The 20,023-nt window shown below is 37.9% G+C and overlaps 1 protein-coding gene across 1 annotated transcript in view; it reads right to left on the minus strand.

Moving 5' to 3' along the window:
- Positions 1-20,023, minus strand: part of FAM155A (family with sequence similarity 155 member A) — a 760,174-nt gene that overhangs the window by 35,231 nt on the left and 704,920 nt on the right. Inside the window, exon 2 of the mRNA XM_036758032.1 lies at positions 4,517-4,688. Within this exon, the coding sequence (XP_036613927.1) occupies positions 4,517-4,688 (172 nt within the window). The remainder of the gene's footprint in view (positions 1-4,516; positions 4,689-20,023) is intronic.

The following is a 20,023-nucleotide window of genomic DNA, read 5'->3' on the forward strand; positions in this document are numbered from 1 at the left end:
TTGCACAGAAATTAGAGCCAATTAAAAGAAAAGCAGTCGACTCGCCATGCTAATCAGATTTCATTTTACATATTGTACAGCTTCCCCAGGGTCCAATGATGCCCTCCAAGAATGATGATGACTATGATGATGATGATGAAACAATAAAGTCTAGAGAGGCAAAGAACCACAGTTAAAAAAAAAAAAAAGAAAGGATATCAAGCCAGAAACAAGCCATAAAATAGAGGTGTTGAATAAAATTCCCAATACACAAAAATTTGTGGATGGTGGGTAAGGGATATAGGGATTTAGAAGGTACAAATACTTGGAACTTAGGCACAGACCAAATGTGTGTCTGGTACATTATGATTCAGATCCTGAGTAATAAGAGAAAAGAGAAAGGGTAGGTTTTTTTTTTTTTCCTGTGCAAAAATATTTTCAAGTAAAAGAAAAAATAAGGAACCTAGCTCTCAAGAATACAGAGCAAGCCAGTTACAGAATCAAGATTCACTCTTCCATTTCTGGGAGTTCTAAACAAGAACTGAGTGTATTGCACTGAACATTCAGAATGGCCATCTCTTGAACTAATCTATCCCCAAAGCCCACTTGTCTGAATGGGCAAGTTACTTAAACTCAGCAGATTTGGCTGCTATCATTGAAATATAATTTCAGGCTACACTTGAGGGGTTATTGTTTAGTGATTAGGCTCAAAGAGATGATAGAAAATGAGAATTAATATTATTATATTGATGGGTTTGTTTGTTTTTTTTCAGGTCAATCCTTTTTTTTTTATTGCCTGGCATGGACCTCATTGGCAGTCTAGTGAAACCCATGGATTCCTTAAAAATGTTTTCAAATGGATGTGTTTCCCAGGTTTTTTGTATACCTGAGCTTGTCCAAGCATCCCCAGACCATCTAACATGGAACTACCCTGAGGGACTTTTACAGCATGTCGAGATTGTAACATGTGTCCCCTACCCAGTGTATGGGTGTAGGCTGCTTTGATTGGCTGTGTAATGTAAACAGGCTGCATTGTTATAACTGAGGAAACTGAGGTCTCTATGTCTGTTGCTGTTTCTACCACAAATTTGCTAGCTCCTAATCTTCCTTACATTTGGGGGAACATGATCAGTGGAGGTTACAGCCCCCACTAGCAGAAAAGCTAACTACCCTGAAACCCCTTAAGAGTATGGGACAATCTAGGAGGTGGGGCAAAATCTAACTTACCTGATCTTCTGAGCAATGAGGGCCATGGTAAACAGTGTAAACACATAAAATAAAATATATAGTATTGCAAAGGAAAGTAATTACACTGAAATGCAGTTTTACATATACATAATATAAATATATAATAAATTATATATTATAATAAATTATATATTGTAAATTGTAAATATATATGTATGTATGTGTGTGTGTTTAAATCAGTTTCAGAAACCATAGGTTAAGAGCCCTTGACCTAAGAGTTGTTTCCACCCTGACCCCTGGGATCAATGCCCAGAAGAAGAATTTTATCTCTTGATAATATCAAATTAATCCTCTTCACCATCCTATGGCCAAATCAGTCCAAAGGTGTAGTCAACATTTAGGGACACTGAAAGTATGAATGTTGAGCCTCTGGGTAGGGGTGTGTGTTTTTGGGTTTGTGTGTGTGTGTGTGTGTGTGTGTGTGTGTGTGTGTGTTTGGGGGTGAGGAGTAGATGTCAAATCTGCCTAAGGCTCAAGCTGACATTCTCAATGGGAATTTTTGTTCCCGAGAGTTTATTTAAAACCTAGCATATTAGAAGTGTCTGTGTGAGAACTTTCTGATTAAATGAAAACAGTTGTAATGGCTCCTGGCTCCCTGCTTACCAACTTTCTCAACTACTTAGCTTGACCCCTTGGCTATCACATGAAGGTTGAGCCCCAGTCCAAGCTCAGAGGTCCCTCCAGCATGACAGTGGAGGAAATATAGGGATCCTTAGACCTAGGCAGTTAAGCAGTATTGTTCTTACTCCTTGCTTTTCCCTAGAGTTTTGTCTTATTCATCATGCTTAAGGTCACTCCTTGACAAATGTCTCCACTCAATGTATGACTCTTTCCCCAGGATCTCTTCTGGGGTTCTTCTGTCTTATCCAAGTCCCCATGGCTTGGATCGTCAATACCTGCTTTCTTAGCTTTTTTATACATGCCCGGAACTCCTCTTATTCTATTGACTCCTAGCAGAATATCATACTATCATGGTCAAACACTGTTATTAAGGACATTAGGGTGGCACAGTGGATAGAGTGTGGGCCTGGAGTCAGAAAGACTCATTTTTATGAATTCAAATCTGGCTGCAGGCACTTATTAGCTTTATGACACTGGACACTTAACTCTGTTTGCCTCAGTTCCTCATCTGCAAAATGAGCTGGAAAACCCTAAATGGATTTCCCTAAATGGGATCACAGAGAGTTGGACACAACTGAAACGACTCAACCATAAAACAATAACAAAGATGAACTGGAGAAGGAAATGGCAAGCCACTTTGGTATCTGCCAAGAAAACCCCAAAAGGGGTCATGAGGAGTTGGACATGAAAAGACTGAACAAACTTGGAAGTACCATGCTCTTATGGCTTTTTTTTTTTCCCATGGGAGGCAGCTAAGGCAGCTTAGAGGATAAAGCATCTGGGGAAGACCCAAGTTAAAATCTGACCTCAAATAGTCACTAGCTGTGTGACCTTGGTCAAATCACTTAACCTCTGCTTGCCCAATCCACTGGAGGAGGAAATGGCAAACTATTCCAGTATCTTTGACAAGAAAAACTCAAATGTGGTGATGAAGAGTTGAACATGAATGAACAAGCATTTAAGGCAGTTTGGTGGTCCAGTGGATAGGGTGCCAGGCATGGAGTCAGGAAGTCTTATCTTCCTGAGTTGAAGTCTGGCCTCAGACACTAGCTGTGTGACCCTGTTTGCCTCAGTTTCCTCACCTGTAGAATGAGGAAATGGCAAATCACTCCAGTATCTCCATTAAGAAAACCCCAAATGGGGTCAAAAGAATTGGACACAACTGAAAAACAGAACAACACCACCACACTATTATACACTGAGATATTTACCAGCACTGGCCACCCAACTATTTGAATTTCTTATCATTGGTGGCTTCTGGAAGCCTCTCTTAATTTCTTGCTTGGCATGTCTGTCTAGTCTCTGGCTCAGAGTAATCTCTTACCTGGTTGATTCTAACACCAAGGGCTAATGTGCTAACATGTGGCATGATAGAGGGCTCATCTGGGAGTCTGGAAGCCCTGGGGTTTTCATTCCACTTCTGATAAATATTTGCTGCATAACCATGAGCGAATCTTCATTGTTCCCAAGCAATTCTTTAAAACTGCAAATTTCAGAAGTATCGCCAATCTGTACCAGAGGAGGGGATTTCCATCCTGGAAATTCACTATACAGGATGATATTATAGATCAGGATCAACATGTACATATGTGATTTATTTCAACTGGAAGCCAGTGCAATACAACAACTTCATTGGAGGATGAGAAGCTCATACATAAGGAGCTGAAAGGGACTGTATAGATTATTGAGTGTAAACCTCTCATTCAACCCAGTGAGGAAAACAAAGCTAAAGTCGCATGGCTATCAAGGTTAGAAACAAAATTTAAATACAGGTCTTCCAGACTCCATGTTAAGCTGTCTAGTCATTCTATTTACAAGAGAAAGCTGTACATAAACAAGTCTGAATGTAAGACACCTGAAGTCCTAATTTTTGTCCTTGGCCTATCTTGGAGGAAAAGTAGTGCTCTCTCTCTCTCTTTCTCTCTCTGTCTCTGTCTCTCTCTCTTCTCTCTGTCTCTCTCTCTCTCTCTCTCTCTCTCTCTCTCTCTCACTCACTCTCCCTATCTCTTTTACTTTCTATATCCTTGGCTGCAAAATTGGAGTTCAAAACTTGTTTTATGGATGAATTTAATCTTTATAAATAGCTATGCAAATGAATGCTGATCGTTCCATTGACCATTTGGAGCCAGTTGCTGAGAGAAGTAATATTATTAAAGGAAAAATTAAGATGGGATTGTCCATACATTTTGTCATCATATAAGCTAAAGAGACAAGCAATTTTTTTTCATAATTTTGATGTTTATGCAAATGAGAAAAGGAAACATGAAATCAACAGGATTAGACGTGAATATAGACATTATACTAATTTGAATGGGAAAAGATTATTTTACTAGCCTCATCACGCTAATCACTCTTATGTAATACTAAGACATTGCAGACAGAACACAACCTTCTCTAACTCAAATTAAGTACATCTAATGATCTATAATATTTTGCCCTCAGAAATATACTTGTCCAGAGTTAATTATTATGGTCACAATGATTCTATAGAAAATGCAGTTGGGAATTTGCTGATTCAAAAGCTGAAGGGTTTCCAGAGTAGTTTGAGGGATGCTTCAGCCAGTTTCAGAATGTTTCAATTAATAAAATCATGGAAAACTACGAGCCCTGATTTCAAGGTTAAATTTGTCAAAAGAGAACCTTTGGCACATACTGCACTGCACTGTACCTGTACAGATGAAACTCGATAGTCCTCCATAGATGACATCATCATTGTCTGGTAATATAAATGGACACCTTGTCTGAACCTCCAAACAGTATTGCTTGCAAGGAATTGTCTTTCTGCAGTGAAACTGTGTGACTTCAAAATACTGGGAACAGAGCCAGGCTTTGTAGACAGTCTGGAAAAAAGAGAAGAATCAAAAATATAGCGAGATGACAATATTGCTGTCACTAACAGGACACATAGTTCAGTAGGGTGAATTCTGTGCTTTAAAGAAGATTATAAAAAAATCACATGTTTACACACAGATAAAAATATAACCACTGAAAATTACTGCAATTAAAAATGACACATGATTTCATCACATTCCTCAATAAATTACCAAACGGTAGTTTGACATAGGACTAGCTTAACGCTGCTTAAGTGAAGTAAGATTGATTTAACTGTAGCTTGGATTTAAAAAAAAATAAATACTGGAGAAACAAAAGTAACCTAATTTAGCATTTGAAAATACTATAATTATTTGGTGCAGTGTATGGGGCCTATAGTTTCCTTTGCATCGAGAGGCCTGGCATCTATGCTTGCAGTGGACAGTAGATGGTGCTGATGCTCCTAAAATGATGACCCAACACAAATGGAAAAAATCCCTGTTAGCTGTTTGAACTTCAAGAAATATAGAGCAAGGTATAGAGCTATAAACAAAGCATCAAACATTTACATTTGTGACTCATGTCAAACATATAAAAAATCTCATCATCTAAAGTCATGCAAAACACACAGAAATTAAGCTACATAAAATGGGCCTAAGAAAAGGTAATTGGTTTTTAAAGAAAAACATCATTATAATTTTAACTTTGGCTTTTTTGGCACTTGATGATTCATATTAAATAGTCACTAAATGTTAAGTAAATCAGAAATTCAACTGTGATGATTACACAATCGCCCCACTCATTCAGAAGAATTTCAGGGTATCGAAACTATATTTGTTTCACCTAAATTTTGCTGGTTACCGAGAGAATTCTGGAAAAGGTACATTGTCTTAGTACAAAGGAGTGATACATCCTTTAACAATAAACAGCAAAACAACAGAACAGTGCTCCAATCACCCACCTATCCTACACAAATGCTCACAGTGGAACTTGCTAAGATTCGGGTCTGTATCCTATTGTTGTCACTTATCCATGGAAAGGACTTTATCAGTTAGTTTTCTCCCAGTTCTTAGAGGACACCAAAAATTACCAAAGGGAAAAGCAGAGAAAAACCCTTCTTTTAATTGTTTTTTCTTTTCCTCATTCTCTCAGATTTTCATCTTGATCTGCCCCCCAATATTAAGCTGTGTGATCTTAGGCAAGTCACTTAAAACACCAGCTTTTCAGTATTCTCATCGGTGAAGGGAAAACTTGGAAAACATAATCACAGAATCACAAAATTTTAGAATTGGAAAAGATTTCAGAAGTCACCTAATTTACCTCAAAAGTCCATTCTATCTCTAACATTTTGTGATTCCATTAGTGTTTTATTGGTCTTTGATTAAATGTTTGGAAGAATCAGAATCAGTATTGTGAGATTAAAAAAAATAGTATTGAATGCTGAGGATGGGAAATTTCATTTCTAAATAGTGTAATGGTAACATCCCTTCCATGCTGTACTTAAAGGAATATGCTAAATATTTAAAACTTAAAGCTTTTTTTCTTTTTCAAAATAATTCAAATTTTCAATGTCACTATCAAAAGACCATAAAACCTGAAATGAACATAGTCTGTGTCATTTCTTGGCCACTTGAAGTTCCAATGATGGATCTATAGGTATCACATTTAATTAGAAATCTGGCTTTTGTTAAACTTTAAAATACAGTATAGACATAGTCTTATAGTTGTTTTTTGGTATTTATGTGATTTGAGTGGGCTACAATTTTATATCACTGAAAATTTTATAATTAAATGTTGGCAACTGATAAATTAATATACAGATTTAAAAAAAAATTTTGAATTCAACTTGATTTACAAAACACTGAGTAACCAGTACTATAAGGCTATTTTGAAATATACAGAAATGAATGAAACAATGAGAACTAGTCTCAAAAAACTTAGAATTGACTGAGTCTCATACAATTTTCTTGGGGAAAAGGTCATCACTCCAACGCAGGGTCTTAAAAGGATGTGAATGACAGGAGGTGTTTATTGGCTCCTGGTATATGAGAAATTCAGGCAGGTCACTTGAGATGACAGCCCCAGGAAATTTGATAGACAAGGATAAATAATGATCATCATTGGTGAAGTTCTCTGATCCAGTGCTCAGATACTTTTGAGCACTATTATTTCTTATACTTTGGTTTAGGTTAGGTTCTAAACTTGTAAATAAGCTTTTATATAATGCCTATCTCAACAGTGAGTGAGGAGTGGGGTAAGGAAGAAGGGTTAGTGTTGAAACTAAAGGAATTCTGGTAGAGAAGATTTGGAGGTTCAGAAAATGCAAGTACACATTAAAACCTTGAAGGACTGATAACTTAGATCTATGTGACAATAGAGTACCAAACTAATAAGATTCAATTGTCCAGAGCCCAGTTTCTGTATAATGATCTGGCAGGCTCTAGTTTTTTAGTTATTTTAAAAGTGTCAGAATTCAGGGCTTCTCTTGTGGCCTTTTAGCTTCTCTGTTCTGAGATTTCAGGATTGTGAAATTTAGATATATACAAAGAAATATGACAATTTACTAATTGTTACATATTCCATAATTAAAAAATACACTAAAATATATATAATTATTACTTTTCATAGACCCCCATAACTGGGGAATAACCTGAAAAAATATTTTAACTAAAAGACAGAGATTGGCAGATTATCCCTAGAAAATACTTCAAGACTTGGGAAATAGCCCAAGGATGCGTATTGTGAACTTAATTGTAAGACTACAGGGGAAAAAAACACCTGCTACAGAATGGGAAAATCAAAGTGCTCTTTTTTTTTTAATCTTCCTCTTTTCTTTGTCTATTGTTGGACTTCCATACATAGGTGGGAACTTTTTATAACTGTGTTTTGATAATAACAATTTTAAAACTGTGTTTTATACTGTTCCATGTCTCTTGATATTATAGATCAATAGCTTAACAATGTTCAATAGGTTAGTTTGAATATGGAAGATACAGCCCAACTTTTGCCGTATAAATTGTAAGTTCAAACAATTCATTTTTCTCTTGGGAAACCTACATGTTTATATGAAGAGATGCTCTAAGAAAGGCATGCTTCCACTCAGAGACTGGTTTGGAAGTAAGAGCAATACTTGAAGGCAGATTTCTTTGATCAGATATCAACTTCACTTTTCAGTGACAGAAAGCTCCCTTCTCTTCCCTGAGAGAATATTCTACTATAATTTCAGAAAATTGTATCTGCCTTTTGGGCTAATCTTTCTTTTCATTTTCTATTCCCATCCCCGGCTTCTTCCAATCACAAATACTCTTCTAAACAAAACAAAACAAAACCCATAGACTATTCCAACTTCTCATATGGTAGTTCCAGGAAACAGTCTGTCCTCATATCCCAATAGAGCCTTATCATACACAGGAGTTAGTCAGATGGAAGTAAGTCTCCCCACTGTAATATGAACAATTCTACTTGCATTAAGTTTTCTCAACATATACCAGGTGAGATCTGTTCTCTTTTCATCATGGAATGTGTAAATCATATTTCTATCACATTTTCCTCACAGATTTTTATAAGATTAACTCCTATTGATTGAAACATCTATATGACTATCAGCTACCATCAGGAGAGCCTTAATATATTGCTATAATATCTTCTCCTTGACAGAATCACAGAATCTCAGAGTTGCAAGGATCCCCAGAGACTTTGTTCAACCTCAGAAAGAAATCCCTCTCTTCTTCATCACTTACTGGTAATCACACAACATCCATTTGAAGATTTCTGGTGATGGAGAAAACACTAATTAACTTCTGAAAAAGTCCATCCTGCTTTTGGGGCAGACCTAACTATGAGAAAGCTTTTCTTTACACGAAGCCCCTTTCTGACATTTTTGCCTCTTGCTGTTGCCCGGGTCCAAACAAGACAAGTGTCTTATTTGTCATATAATAGCCTTAGCCTTAATATGTCATGTAATAGCTATCCTTTCCCTCCTGAGTCTTCTTTTCTCCATGCTAAGCATTCCCAGTTCCTTTAGTACATTTAGATACACCATAATATGGTTTTCAATCTCCTTACAATGTGGTTGCTCTCCACTGGCCCTGTTCCAGTTTTTCAGTGTCATTCTTAGAATATAGTATGCAGAACTGAACATAATGTGGTTTGAATGGGACAGAATGCAACAGACTATGCCCTCTCTCACTATGTACTTTTAAAATACAGCCTAAGATCATAATACCTTTGGGAGCCCTCACGTCATGTTAATTCATCATAAGCTTGCAATTTATTAGAATATCGAATCATTTCTTAATAAAATGTGGTCTAACCAATTTTTCCATTCATTAGGCTTCTTTGCATTTTCATTTGGATGTGTCTAAATATTGATCCAAATATATGATCCAATCATGGCATATTCAGTAAAGGCAAATCTAATTTCAAAAGCTTTCAGAAGTAGAGTTTCAGGAACAAGGCATGTTAAAAAGTAATTGGCAAAACCTGTGTGGGCATGCTAAACAAGCAGGCAAGGGTGAGAAATAGCAGAGCTTGCTTAAGGGAATACAACCCATGAGGAGTTCTGACACATCAAGGGAGTTTGTCCCTCTTGGGTATGGGCATGTGTATGAGTGAAGTAGTCTTCAGAATTAAGAATCAGTTTGCTCAAAGTATGCCAAAAATATTTTCTTCTAAAACAAGCTAAAGAATATCTATATACACATACACATCGGAAGCAATAAAGGTCTCCCTCTTTTCCAATGACAGGGAAGGAGATGTATGTCTGGAGGAGGGGGACTTGGAGAGCAAATTGAATTTGACAAACACATATTATTTACTACGTGCAAGAAATTGTAAAGGTATTAAAAATCATGTCCTATGAGGGACTCTTGATGAAACTTAAGTAGTCGAATCTGGAGAGGAGAAGACTGAGGAGAAACATGATACCTGTCTTTGTATTAAGAGCTGTCCTGTGGGAGAAGGATTAGTCTTGTTCTGTTACAGCTGAAGGATAATCAGTGCTCGTTGTAGGGAGGCAGATTTTTACTCCTTGTAGATTACAACTTTTTGTCCATGAGAACTGTTAAAACTCAATTTCTAAGGTAATGAGATTCTCATCCTTAAAATATTCAAACTAAGGCTTGCTTTCAACACATCAGGGGATTTGTAAAGTCTTTTTTTGCATTGGGTGGGAGTCACCTTAGATGATGTTCTCTAACATGGCTGCTTCTAATGCTGTTTTTTTTTTTGTTTTGTTGGACTTTTTTTTGGATGGGGGATGGCAGGGCAATTGGGGTTAAGTGACTTGCCCAAGGTCACACAGCTAGTAAGTGTCAGGTGTCTGAGGCCAGATTTGAACTCGGGTCCTCCTGACTCCAGGGCTGGTGATCTACTCACTATGCCACCTAGCTGCCCCTCTAATGCTGTTTTTATTCCATGTTACATGGAAATTGAAAAGATGACATGGTTTTACGGGAGCAGACAGGATGCTTTCTCCAAATTTAACAAAGTGGTATCAAAGTACAAATGCAAAAAGCAAACATAGTGTCTTTTTCATTTCCTAAATGTCATCAAACTGATGTGAACTGAAAAGAACTTGCAAATGACTTGATATGAGAGAAGAGGGAAAGGAAAGAACAGGAGGATGATTCAAAGTTAAGAACCTCATTTTAGAAGGATAGTGGTGGGGCATCTAGGTGGTGCAGTGAATAGAGTCAGGAGGACCTGAGTTCAAATCTGGCCTCAGACACCTGACACTTACTAGCTGTGTGACCTTGGGCAAGTCACTTAACCTCAATTGCCTTACCTTCCCCCCCCTCCAAAAAAAAGAAAGAAGGATAGCGGTATCATCAAGAGACATAGGAAGTCAGAAAACAGAAGTGTGTTGAGGGCACATTGATTTTGATATGCTTACAGGATAACCAGAAGGAAGTATCTAATAGAATGATGCTGATGCTACGGGAATGCAGTTCAGGAGAAAGACTGGGATTGTAAGACATTTGCCTAGGGATGAGAGCTGATGAGATTACCAAGTGAAACAGGATCGAGGAAAAAGATAATATAGTTCAGGGACAAAGTCCTTTACCCCTACACAGAGAGGGGTATGTGACCGATGATCCAGTAAAAGAGACTGAGAGGGACAATCAGACATGTAGGAAGAGAATCAGTAAGAACAGCATTTTTTTTAAAAGAGAAAACAAAAAAAAGGGAAGTGTTTAGGAAGAGTGAGTGGTCATCAGTGCTAAATGCTACAGAAGAGTTAAAGATGAAAACTGGAAAGGGACACAAGAATTAGCAATTAAAGACGATTAGCACCTTTGGAAGAGGTAACAATTTCACTTGAATGATGACATCAGAGGACAGAAAGCTACTGACCAAACAGTGGGACGTGAGTAAAGGAAAAGATTGTAGGTAGCTTTTCGCAGTGGTTTGGCTCTAAAATGAGAGGAAAGATAGAACTTGACTGACTGAAGGGAACAAAACTTAATAGTAGATCTGGTGGTCATGAAGACAGCTGAAATCATCCACCTGTGCCTCCCCTCCCCCAGCATCTTTCTGTGTATGTGTGCGTTGCAATTGACCACTGGCCACAAAACATCAGGCCTAATCTTAGTTTTGCCACAGCAATTATAAGTGACATAGGAATGGGATAACCTAAAAAAAAATCTTCCTAAATTTCTTGATCTAACTGCGGACGGAGGTGGGGGGGGGGAGGAAGAGTTCTTTTGAATAATAGTAAAAGTTTGTGTTTGTATAATGATGTTAAATTTTTCCATTTTCACTCCAGGCAAATTTACGTGTATTATTTTATCCTTAAATGAACACTCTGTGTAGGTAGGAGAAGTATCCCCCTCCCCCCAAGTAACAAAGAGATGCGGTATGGTGGTAAAAACCCTGGAATTATTTGGGAAAGATTTGGATTTATATCTCACTGCTGATACTTATTAAATATGTGACCACAGGCAATTCCTTTCTCTTTCCTGTGTCATCACAGCTCCACCATATGTAAAATGGGGATAGTAATATCTACAAGTAGCATTCGAACATATTTTTAGAGCTGGAAGGGAATCTTCGAAGTCAATTAGTCCATCCCACTTATTTTTACAGATGAAGAGGTTAAATGACTTGCCCAACATCCCACGGGCTTAGCTCATAAAATTATTGTGAGGCTCACCTATAAAATACTGTGCAAACGTCAAAGTGCAATAGAAATGACAATTGTGGTTACTACTTTTCCAATGAGGAAACTGAGTCAAAGAAAAGACTCTACAGCAAGTGAGTGTACACATGCCTATTTGGAAAAAGGGCAGGGAAGGAGCGAGGAAGCTAGAATCTATTGCACTCTGATCAATTTATTTCCAAATGCGTCACAGGGCCTGGAGTTTCTTTTCATTGATTATAAGTTTTCAGGAAAGTTGTGACTTGGCCACCACTTTGTCAGAAGCATAACATTGATGGGGGCCAAAAGTTTTCCAAGCAGCTTAACAGAGACTGGCGATGTGAAGGAAGAGAGAAGAGGGGTAGAGGAGGGGCCTGGTGCCCTGTGTGGCTATGGGAGTTGAATTAACTTCACTGTGAAACAAGAGGAAGAATTAAGGTGGTTGTGAGAATGCAACTGAAGTAGCCATCTGTCTTCATGGATTCCTTGGGAGGTTATTTGTGAGGCCAGAAATGATCATTGTCAATAGCAAAGTCATTACATGTGACCATGTTCCTAAGGAATCTTCAGTCACGTTTTCGTTACCTGGGGCTTCATATTGCCAATCTGAAGTTCACAGTCTCATCATCTACTAAACCTGCCTGTCCCTAAGAACTGACTTCTTACAGAGATTTAAGGTTCTGTTGCACCACACCATATGTTACTTTAAATTGCATCTATAGAGTGAAATTGTGGAAATAACACACACCTAAAATCAGTGGCACAAGTTTAAATTATTATTTCTGAAAGATTTGCTATCCTCTACAGGAGAGGAATTTAAAATACCATAAAAGACCAAGCAAATTGTTGAGTCAAATGGATGCACATGGTACTTGTATTAAGTAACGTTTAAACAGATATTGGTGAAGAGCAGGTTCTATGTGAAACAGTCTGGGTATGTTGTGATACTAGACCTGGCATATTGAAAAGTCCATTGTAATTCCTATTGAGGAAGAGGCATAACTAAGTCAGGGTGAGCAAGACTTTGCCACAAGTGCCTAGAATTTAGAGGGTGCTAAGAGCATGTATATTCCTTCAGCAGGCAGAGACAAGTGAGCTTAGTACTCAAGTAACAAGAAGAATAATTAATTAAAATATTTCTTCACCAATCCTCAACTGTTTTCTACCTTCTAGTTTCCTTACAATACCCTGGGGTCTTTGTCTCTACTGCATTGGGTTGGTAGCCCTGGCTATCTCCCCCTAAGGGACCTTGGGTCCTGAGTTCCAATATCTCCCATCCACCAATTGAATTTGTCTTAAGAAGTTGATTTGAAATTACTTTTCATGCTGCTTGCCCCAGTCTCCAGAATTGCTAATTACAGCTCTGCATTTAGGGAAATTTCAGTGATTAAACTCAGAAGTCAGGCTCAACATAAATGTTGCCTTCCTGTTTATGGTATAGCAGGAATGAAATGATTTTCTTTTACATTTTAGTCACATTTTTCCAAAACATTTAATCTAGGGTTTTTTTTTTTTTCTGTTGAAAATTTCAGTTGGAATGCTTTAGTGGTCTGAGCTCTTAACGTCTGTGTGTGAAATAATTGGTTATATAAGCATTTGGTTGCAGCATGTGCCTCATGCTCATCTCCGCTGGTAAGTAATGAAGCTACCACAGTTCTCTATGAAGGTATGAAATGCAAATAAACATGGATCTATCTCACAGCCCAATGTGTTTTTGTCTTCAGAATAAATACTGACATTTCGGAATTGCATTTCCTTCTTTTGAGTCCTTTTATGTACATTTTACAAAGAAGCAGTATAACTCTGCCAAGTGTTTATACACACATATATGGGATGATCATGGATATTCCTCTTCCAGGCACAATATCTGTTGATGAATGGAGCGTGATATTTTTGCTGTGGCTTCTTTCTCTGTCTTTCATGTAACCATACATGTACATGCACATGCTGGGTTTCTAGCCTACTTAGAAGGAAACCTTCATGTTATCAGTAGTAATTATGCCCTGATCTTCTTCTACTTTCTGAAAAGAAAACACGCGACAATAAGAACAACAAAAGCCCCAAAGGCCAGGTACATATTTACATATGTGGCTATGAGAAGTCCTTTGAAAACAGTAGGAGAGCCTTACTTTCCCTGTTGGTGGTGTTCCATGAACCAAATTACCTCCCCTAGTTTGTATCCTTTCCTGTAGGCCCTATGGAGGGTTGCAATTTACCTGGAGAAACATGTAGGCACCCTACTCCTTATCCACCCAGCCCTCCTCAGGAAACACTTATGTTCATTCTCAGCATGGTTTGACAATGTTGTTATTTGAATTGGTATAAAAGAAAAAAAAGTAAATATAGTAAGACCTCAGTAATTCACTTTAATAACTAGACGATCCTTAGCAAATTTCTCTAATTAGTGAATAAATCAAGACACTATGGCACCTGTGACTCCTTATGGATTACTGGGTTTGTGGTATTGGAAAAGAAGAATTAGTAGGAGCCTTACTGACTTTCCTTGCTCAAATCTGGCAGCCCAGAAGTATCATTCTCGTTTTACACATAGAGGAGTTCTATTAGCCATTAATCAACTTTCTCAAGAGCCTAGGAGGAATCCTTATTAGAGGCAGGATTACAATTTAGACCTAATTCGCTATAATTTTCCACCACAGATTCAGTTGCCAGATAACAATTTTTGCCCCCAGTGGCTATACAAGTTGTAAAGAGAAACAAAACAAAGCAGCTTATTGCTCTGGGTGGTAACACTTCTAAATTGAAGTCAAGGATAAATGCAGAAGGTCAAAAAATAGGGTCCACGATGCCCATAAAAAGCAGTTATGATTAAGCTGGCTATGGAGGAAGGGGCTTAGAGAAAGTCCATGGAGTTTCAACCTTATAGAATTTATTCATACGTAGTAATTTTTTTTAAAGTACTTAGAGGAAGTGTAGTTTAGTGGATAGAGAGGCAGCCTTGTTTAAAGAGATCTGGGTTCCACTCTTGGCTCTGACTCACACCAGCTGTGTTCAAGGGACGGTCACTTAATTTCTCAGCAGTCCCAATCAACGTATGAACTGCAAGATGCAGATGAGATTCCTACCTCCATCTCTGGAGGGAGTTTTCATAGCAGGAATTCTAGATATTCATCAAATCACAGTTCTGGTGGTGCAGTGGTGGATAGTGGTGGGTTTGGAGTTAGGAAGACTCATCTTTCTGCCTCAGACACTAGCGGTGTGACCCTAGGCAAGTCACTTAACCCTGTTTGCCTCAGTTTCCTCATCTGTAAAATGAGCTGGAAAAGGAAATGGCAAAGCCACTCCAGTTTCTTTGCTGAGAAAACCCCAAATAGGATCAGGAAGAATCACACACAACTGAAAAATGACTGAACAACAAACAGCAACAATAAATAAAAATGAAAAGGAGAAGCAAGAATGGATTAATACATGAGTCAGGAAAGCCTGACTCAAGTAGCAATATAACCATAAACAAGTCAGGCAACTCCCTATGAGTCGTGAGCTAAGTTGTAGATGTATTACAAAATCTATCAATGTAATAACCAGATCATGCTGCTTTGGCTATATTTGTGAGTAGAGAAAAGATGTTCTGAGATAGAATGTACTAGCTCAGACCTCTTCAAAGGAGTTCCAAGATGCATCTGATAAGAAATGAATGGTAGCAGGAATAAATAATCATATGGGCTTTATTTGAACTTTCAGTAAAATAGACTTACTACTTCTGCTGTGAAAGAACCTATTGTCAGACTCTTATAATGAGCTGCCTTCATCTAATTATCATGTTAGTGACAAGGCTGAAGGAAGCTTTTGTTGGCTGACTTCAGATAAGGAAATCCATTCTTTCCCAGAGTGTGCTGGCTCCATCACTGCCATGGCTAGAACATGGCTCGTTTGTCTCAAGTAGATACCATTCCAAAGGAGAAAAAGAGATTGGAGTTTGCTTACACACAGCACTTTAGGTAGCCCCTTGGGAGGTCTAAAGGAATGTGACCAAATGACTGAGTTTATGAAATCAGCCTTCCAAGGAAAGACTAATGGAACTGTAGTTATTCAGCTTGTAGGGGGGAAAGCTAAGAATGGATTTAGAGGACATGGAGCTGATGAATAACCTCTTTTTTCATCTAAGATTGGAAAATAGTAAACAGGTCTCAACTACAACAAGAAGGATTTAGCTTAGAGAAAGTAGAAAGAATTTCCTAATTATGAGGCATTAAGGAGTATGAATAAAGTGAAGGTTATGAGAAGAATTTGAAGCATAAGCAGGTGTGCAGGGAAGGTTTCACTAGTGTAGGGAATTTCTCCCACCATGGCAGACAGTTACTCCTCAACAATTTATAGTGTTAAATGCCTGGGGTGGTCCCAGTTCAAGTAATTCATGTTTAAAAAGCTAGCACAGTTTGTGGAGTGCTTTTGAACTCAGATATTTTGGACTCAAGAGCCAGGCCTTAGTGTACTTCACTGGCTTCACGTTAATTAAGGATTAATAAAGATTTAGTAAGAATTAGTAAAGAGTTTTTAAGAGAATTAATTCTGGTTTATGAAACAAGGATATGATTAGAAAACAACCACCACAGAGAAATGTAATAAAGCCATTACAACGAACCAGTATACCTTTGCCAACAGATCAGAAAAGCACCTATTTGATTAAAAATTAATAAAGTGGGATTTGTTGGTATTGTTGTCCCACTAAATAGAAACATCCAAGATAATCAACACAGAAAAAATGTCAAGTAAGGCATTTTGGCACAAGAGCTAACACAGAGATGTGAATTAATATCAAAGTGAAGTTAGCCATCTCAGGAAATTGATCAGCTTTGTAAAACAGAATATCTTAAATGTCTAAAAGAGATCGCACTTCAGTGATAAGCCAGAAGAAGATGCTTCTAAATTCTTGCTATGTACTCTGAGCATTAACAACTTGCAACATGGCTTTTGACTTTATCACTGTGAAAATTGCTCCCTCCAGGGTCACCAGTGACCAATCGATACACTGGCCTTTTTTTCTAAATACTCATCCACCTTTAATTATTTGAACTCAGGAAGATATGCCTTCCTGACTCTAGGACAGATGCTCTAGCTGCCCAGTATCTACAAGTTAGATTTATCTATATGCAAAGGAAGTCCATAAAGTCCGTGTGCAATTTGCAATTACTTGTAACTTTAAATTGCACATGGACTTTACACATTAGTGTATATGTATATGAGTGTATACACATATAACAACTTCTTAATTTCCCCAGGCAACTCTCTAAAACTCTAAGTCAAAGAGAAACATTGACCTACATTAGTCATGAGAGTTTCCTCCCTGGGAATTCACTGTTTCAATGAACCACAGAGTCAGGACAAAACACATAAATAAATGATTCCTGAGTTAAGTTAAGTATAAACATTTTAGAAGTGAGGAGAAAAGTTCCTGAATACTGTGTCCATGAACACAAATTTGGTTTTTCAAATAACTATTTTTCTCCCTTAGAGTATATGTGATTCAACCGGGGTTGTCATATTGCTTATAGTCAACAAATTATTTTTATTTAATTTCAAATGGTAACAAGGTTTGTAGAGTACCTTCTTAATCAACAGAAATAATGAAGAATCTTGGCTTATTACTGATAGTAATGAAGATAAGTTACATGGTCCTGATAATTCACAATCCCCAAAGAATGGCCTGGATTATTAAAATAAGTTAGATGGTGTATTTTTTTTAATAAAGTTATACTTTCCTGAATAAGAAAGAACTTAACTATCAAACTCCATGGCTGCTCAGTGGATAAATTTAAAGTAAAAAAAATACCATTATTATCTTGAAATTAAAGTATAGTATACTTTGTTCCTGACTGACAAACAACACCCTTTCTAGAATCTTCTCCACAGCTGTCATGGGGGCCATTGGGAGGAGGGGGAGATGGTGGAATTAAAACAGAAACTTTCTATGTAATATACTATCCGCAGGTCTGTAAGAAGAAAAAGGGTAGAAGTTGTAACAAGTAGGAACAATTTAAGTAATCTGGTTCTGGGTGCAGATTTCTATGCTGGATTAACTGTAGGGTACTGGGGTGAGGTTTCCTGCTCCAAAGTATCTTAGCCCATATTGTCCCATTAAAAAAATCTCAATTTGCTAAATGGCCTGAAATTCCACTAAATCAAGATTTGTTTTATTTAACCTAACATCTCTGCTTTCTATATTGGTTTACTGTCTTCTCCTTCCTCCCACTACACCTAGGAGTCCTATGGTGGAGGATTTACAGAAACGTGAAGGTACCAGGAGAAATAGAATTTGGGGTAAGCAAATTGTTTTCATCTTGAATCACCTTGACTTCAGTCAAGAAATCTCTTTTGTTAGTACTTGGTCACCTACACAAAGAGAAAAACCCTTAGGGCATATGTATGGTAGAGCCTCTCTCAAATCAGTGAACTTGAAAGGGGGCAGGAAAGAGAGCTCTGCATTCATTATGTAAACTCATTATGTGCCAAGAAATGTCCTTCGTAATTTTCCATTGTAACAAAAATTTAAGGTTAATTAAGAATTAGTGGAAATTGCTTCTTTTTCAAGATAAAATCAATCATTCCATGGATGCCTTCTATTCCTCTTCTCCTGGTGTGTGTACTCCCTCATTACCTTCCTTTCTTAGAATCTTTAGTTTTCTTCACAGTTCATCTCATACTATTGTCTACATAAAGCTTTTCCTGACCCCCTCACCCCTATCTGGTAGCTGTTAGTGCCTTCCTCCTGAGCTCCCCTTGCCCACTAACTTGTATATTTTGGGCAGCTAGAGCACCTGTCCTGGTGTCAGAAAAGCATATCTTCCTGAGTTCAAATCTGGCCTCAGACACTTAGTAGCTGTATGACCCAGGGCAAGTCACTTAACTTTATTTGCCTCAGTTTCTTCATATGTTTAATGAGCTGGAGAAGGAAATGGCAAACCACTCCAACATCTTTGCCAAGAAAACACAAAATGGGGCCATAAAAAGTCCGATATAACTGAAGCGATTCAACAACAACAAAAACAAATAGTTACATGTGCTCATGTTCTAGATGTGGCTTGTAGACTCCTTGGAAAGAGAGTCTTTCTTTTGGTCTTTGTACACTTAATTCCTAGCACATAGTAGGGTAATAAACCTTGTTGATCGATGTCACAAGAAACAACATTGATAAATGGTTATTATTTAGTGTGGGATAAAGCAGCCTGATAACTGGAAATTGTGTTTTTTATTTTTTTTTGAGGGTGGTGGACTGGATTGAACTGGAAGGTCCTCCACTGATACAAAATTAGTCTTAATTTTGGGACCACTGAAAGATTAGGGGACTTGCCCGTGGGTGCTGCATAAGCTAGAGGCAGTGCTTGAAACCAGCTCTGCTTAACTTTCGGCTGGCTCTTTAGCCACTATGTCTTGTAACTCATTCAAAGATTTACTTAATCCCGATACTTGCCTTTGAATTGTCTCTGATCCAGTCTATTTCCATTTAATTCAACGAACATCTAATTCAATTTCTTGTTCTGTCATTTTCACTTGTGTCTGACTCTTCATGACCCCATTTGGGGTTTTCTTGGCAGAGATACAAGAGTGGTTTGCCATTTCTTTCTCCAGCTCATTTTACAGATGAGAAAACAGAGGCAAACAGAGTTAAGTGACTGGCCTTGCATCATACAGCTAGTAAATGTCTGAGGCCCGACTTGAACTCAAAAAGAAGAGCTCCTGTCTCTAGGTGTATCAGTAAGGCAATAATAACAATGCAGAAGATAATTGTCAAAGTGCCTGTGTAGTTCTGTATTGCAAAGTATATGAGACTTTCCCCATAGAAGGTACAAGAAGTATAACATTTATTCAGATATCAGAGAACCATATCCCATAACCAAGTGTTCAGCTCCCACAGCCAGTTAGCCCACTTTATCATAACAGAAAGGAACTTAAAACACGATATCACAACAAAGAGCCTCACCATCCCAAAACCTCTCAGACTCCCTGTTGGGGTCTTCCCCAAAACAAATTCACAGTACAGCTCAGACTGTTCAGCTCTAACTATCACAATGGTGGGCATTAGCACTCATTAGCAGCTGTAACTGCTCTCTCTCTCTCTCACCCAGCATTTCCTGTGACATAACTTTCTTTTCTTGTCAGGAAGCTCCTCCCACCACATGTGACTTAGGTTTCCTAAGACTAAGCGGGTCACAAGACCTATCAATGGGTGGGAAAGATCTTCAAATCTAAATTGCTACTACACTAGGCATG

The sequence above is a fragment of the Trichosurus vulpecula genome, chromosome 4, assembly GCF_011100635.1.
Source record: "Trichosurus vulpecula isolate mTriVul1 chromosome 4, mTriVul1.pri, whole genome shotgun sequence".
Taxonomy (NCBI): Eukaryota; Metazoa; Chordata; class Mammalia; order Diprotodontia; family Phalangeridae; genus Trichosurus; species Trichosurus vulpecula.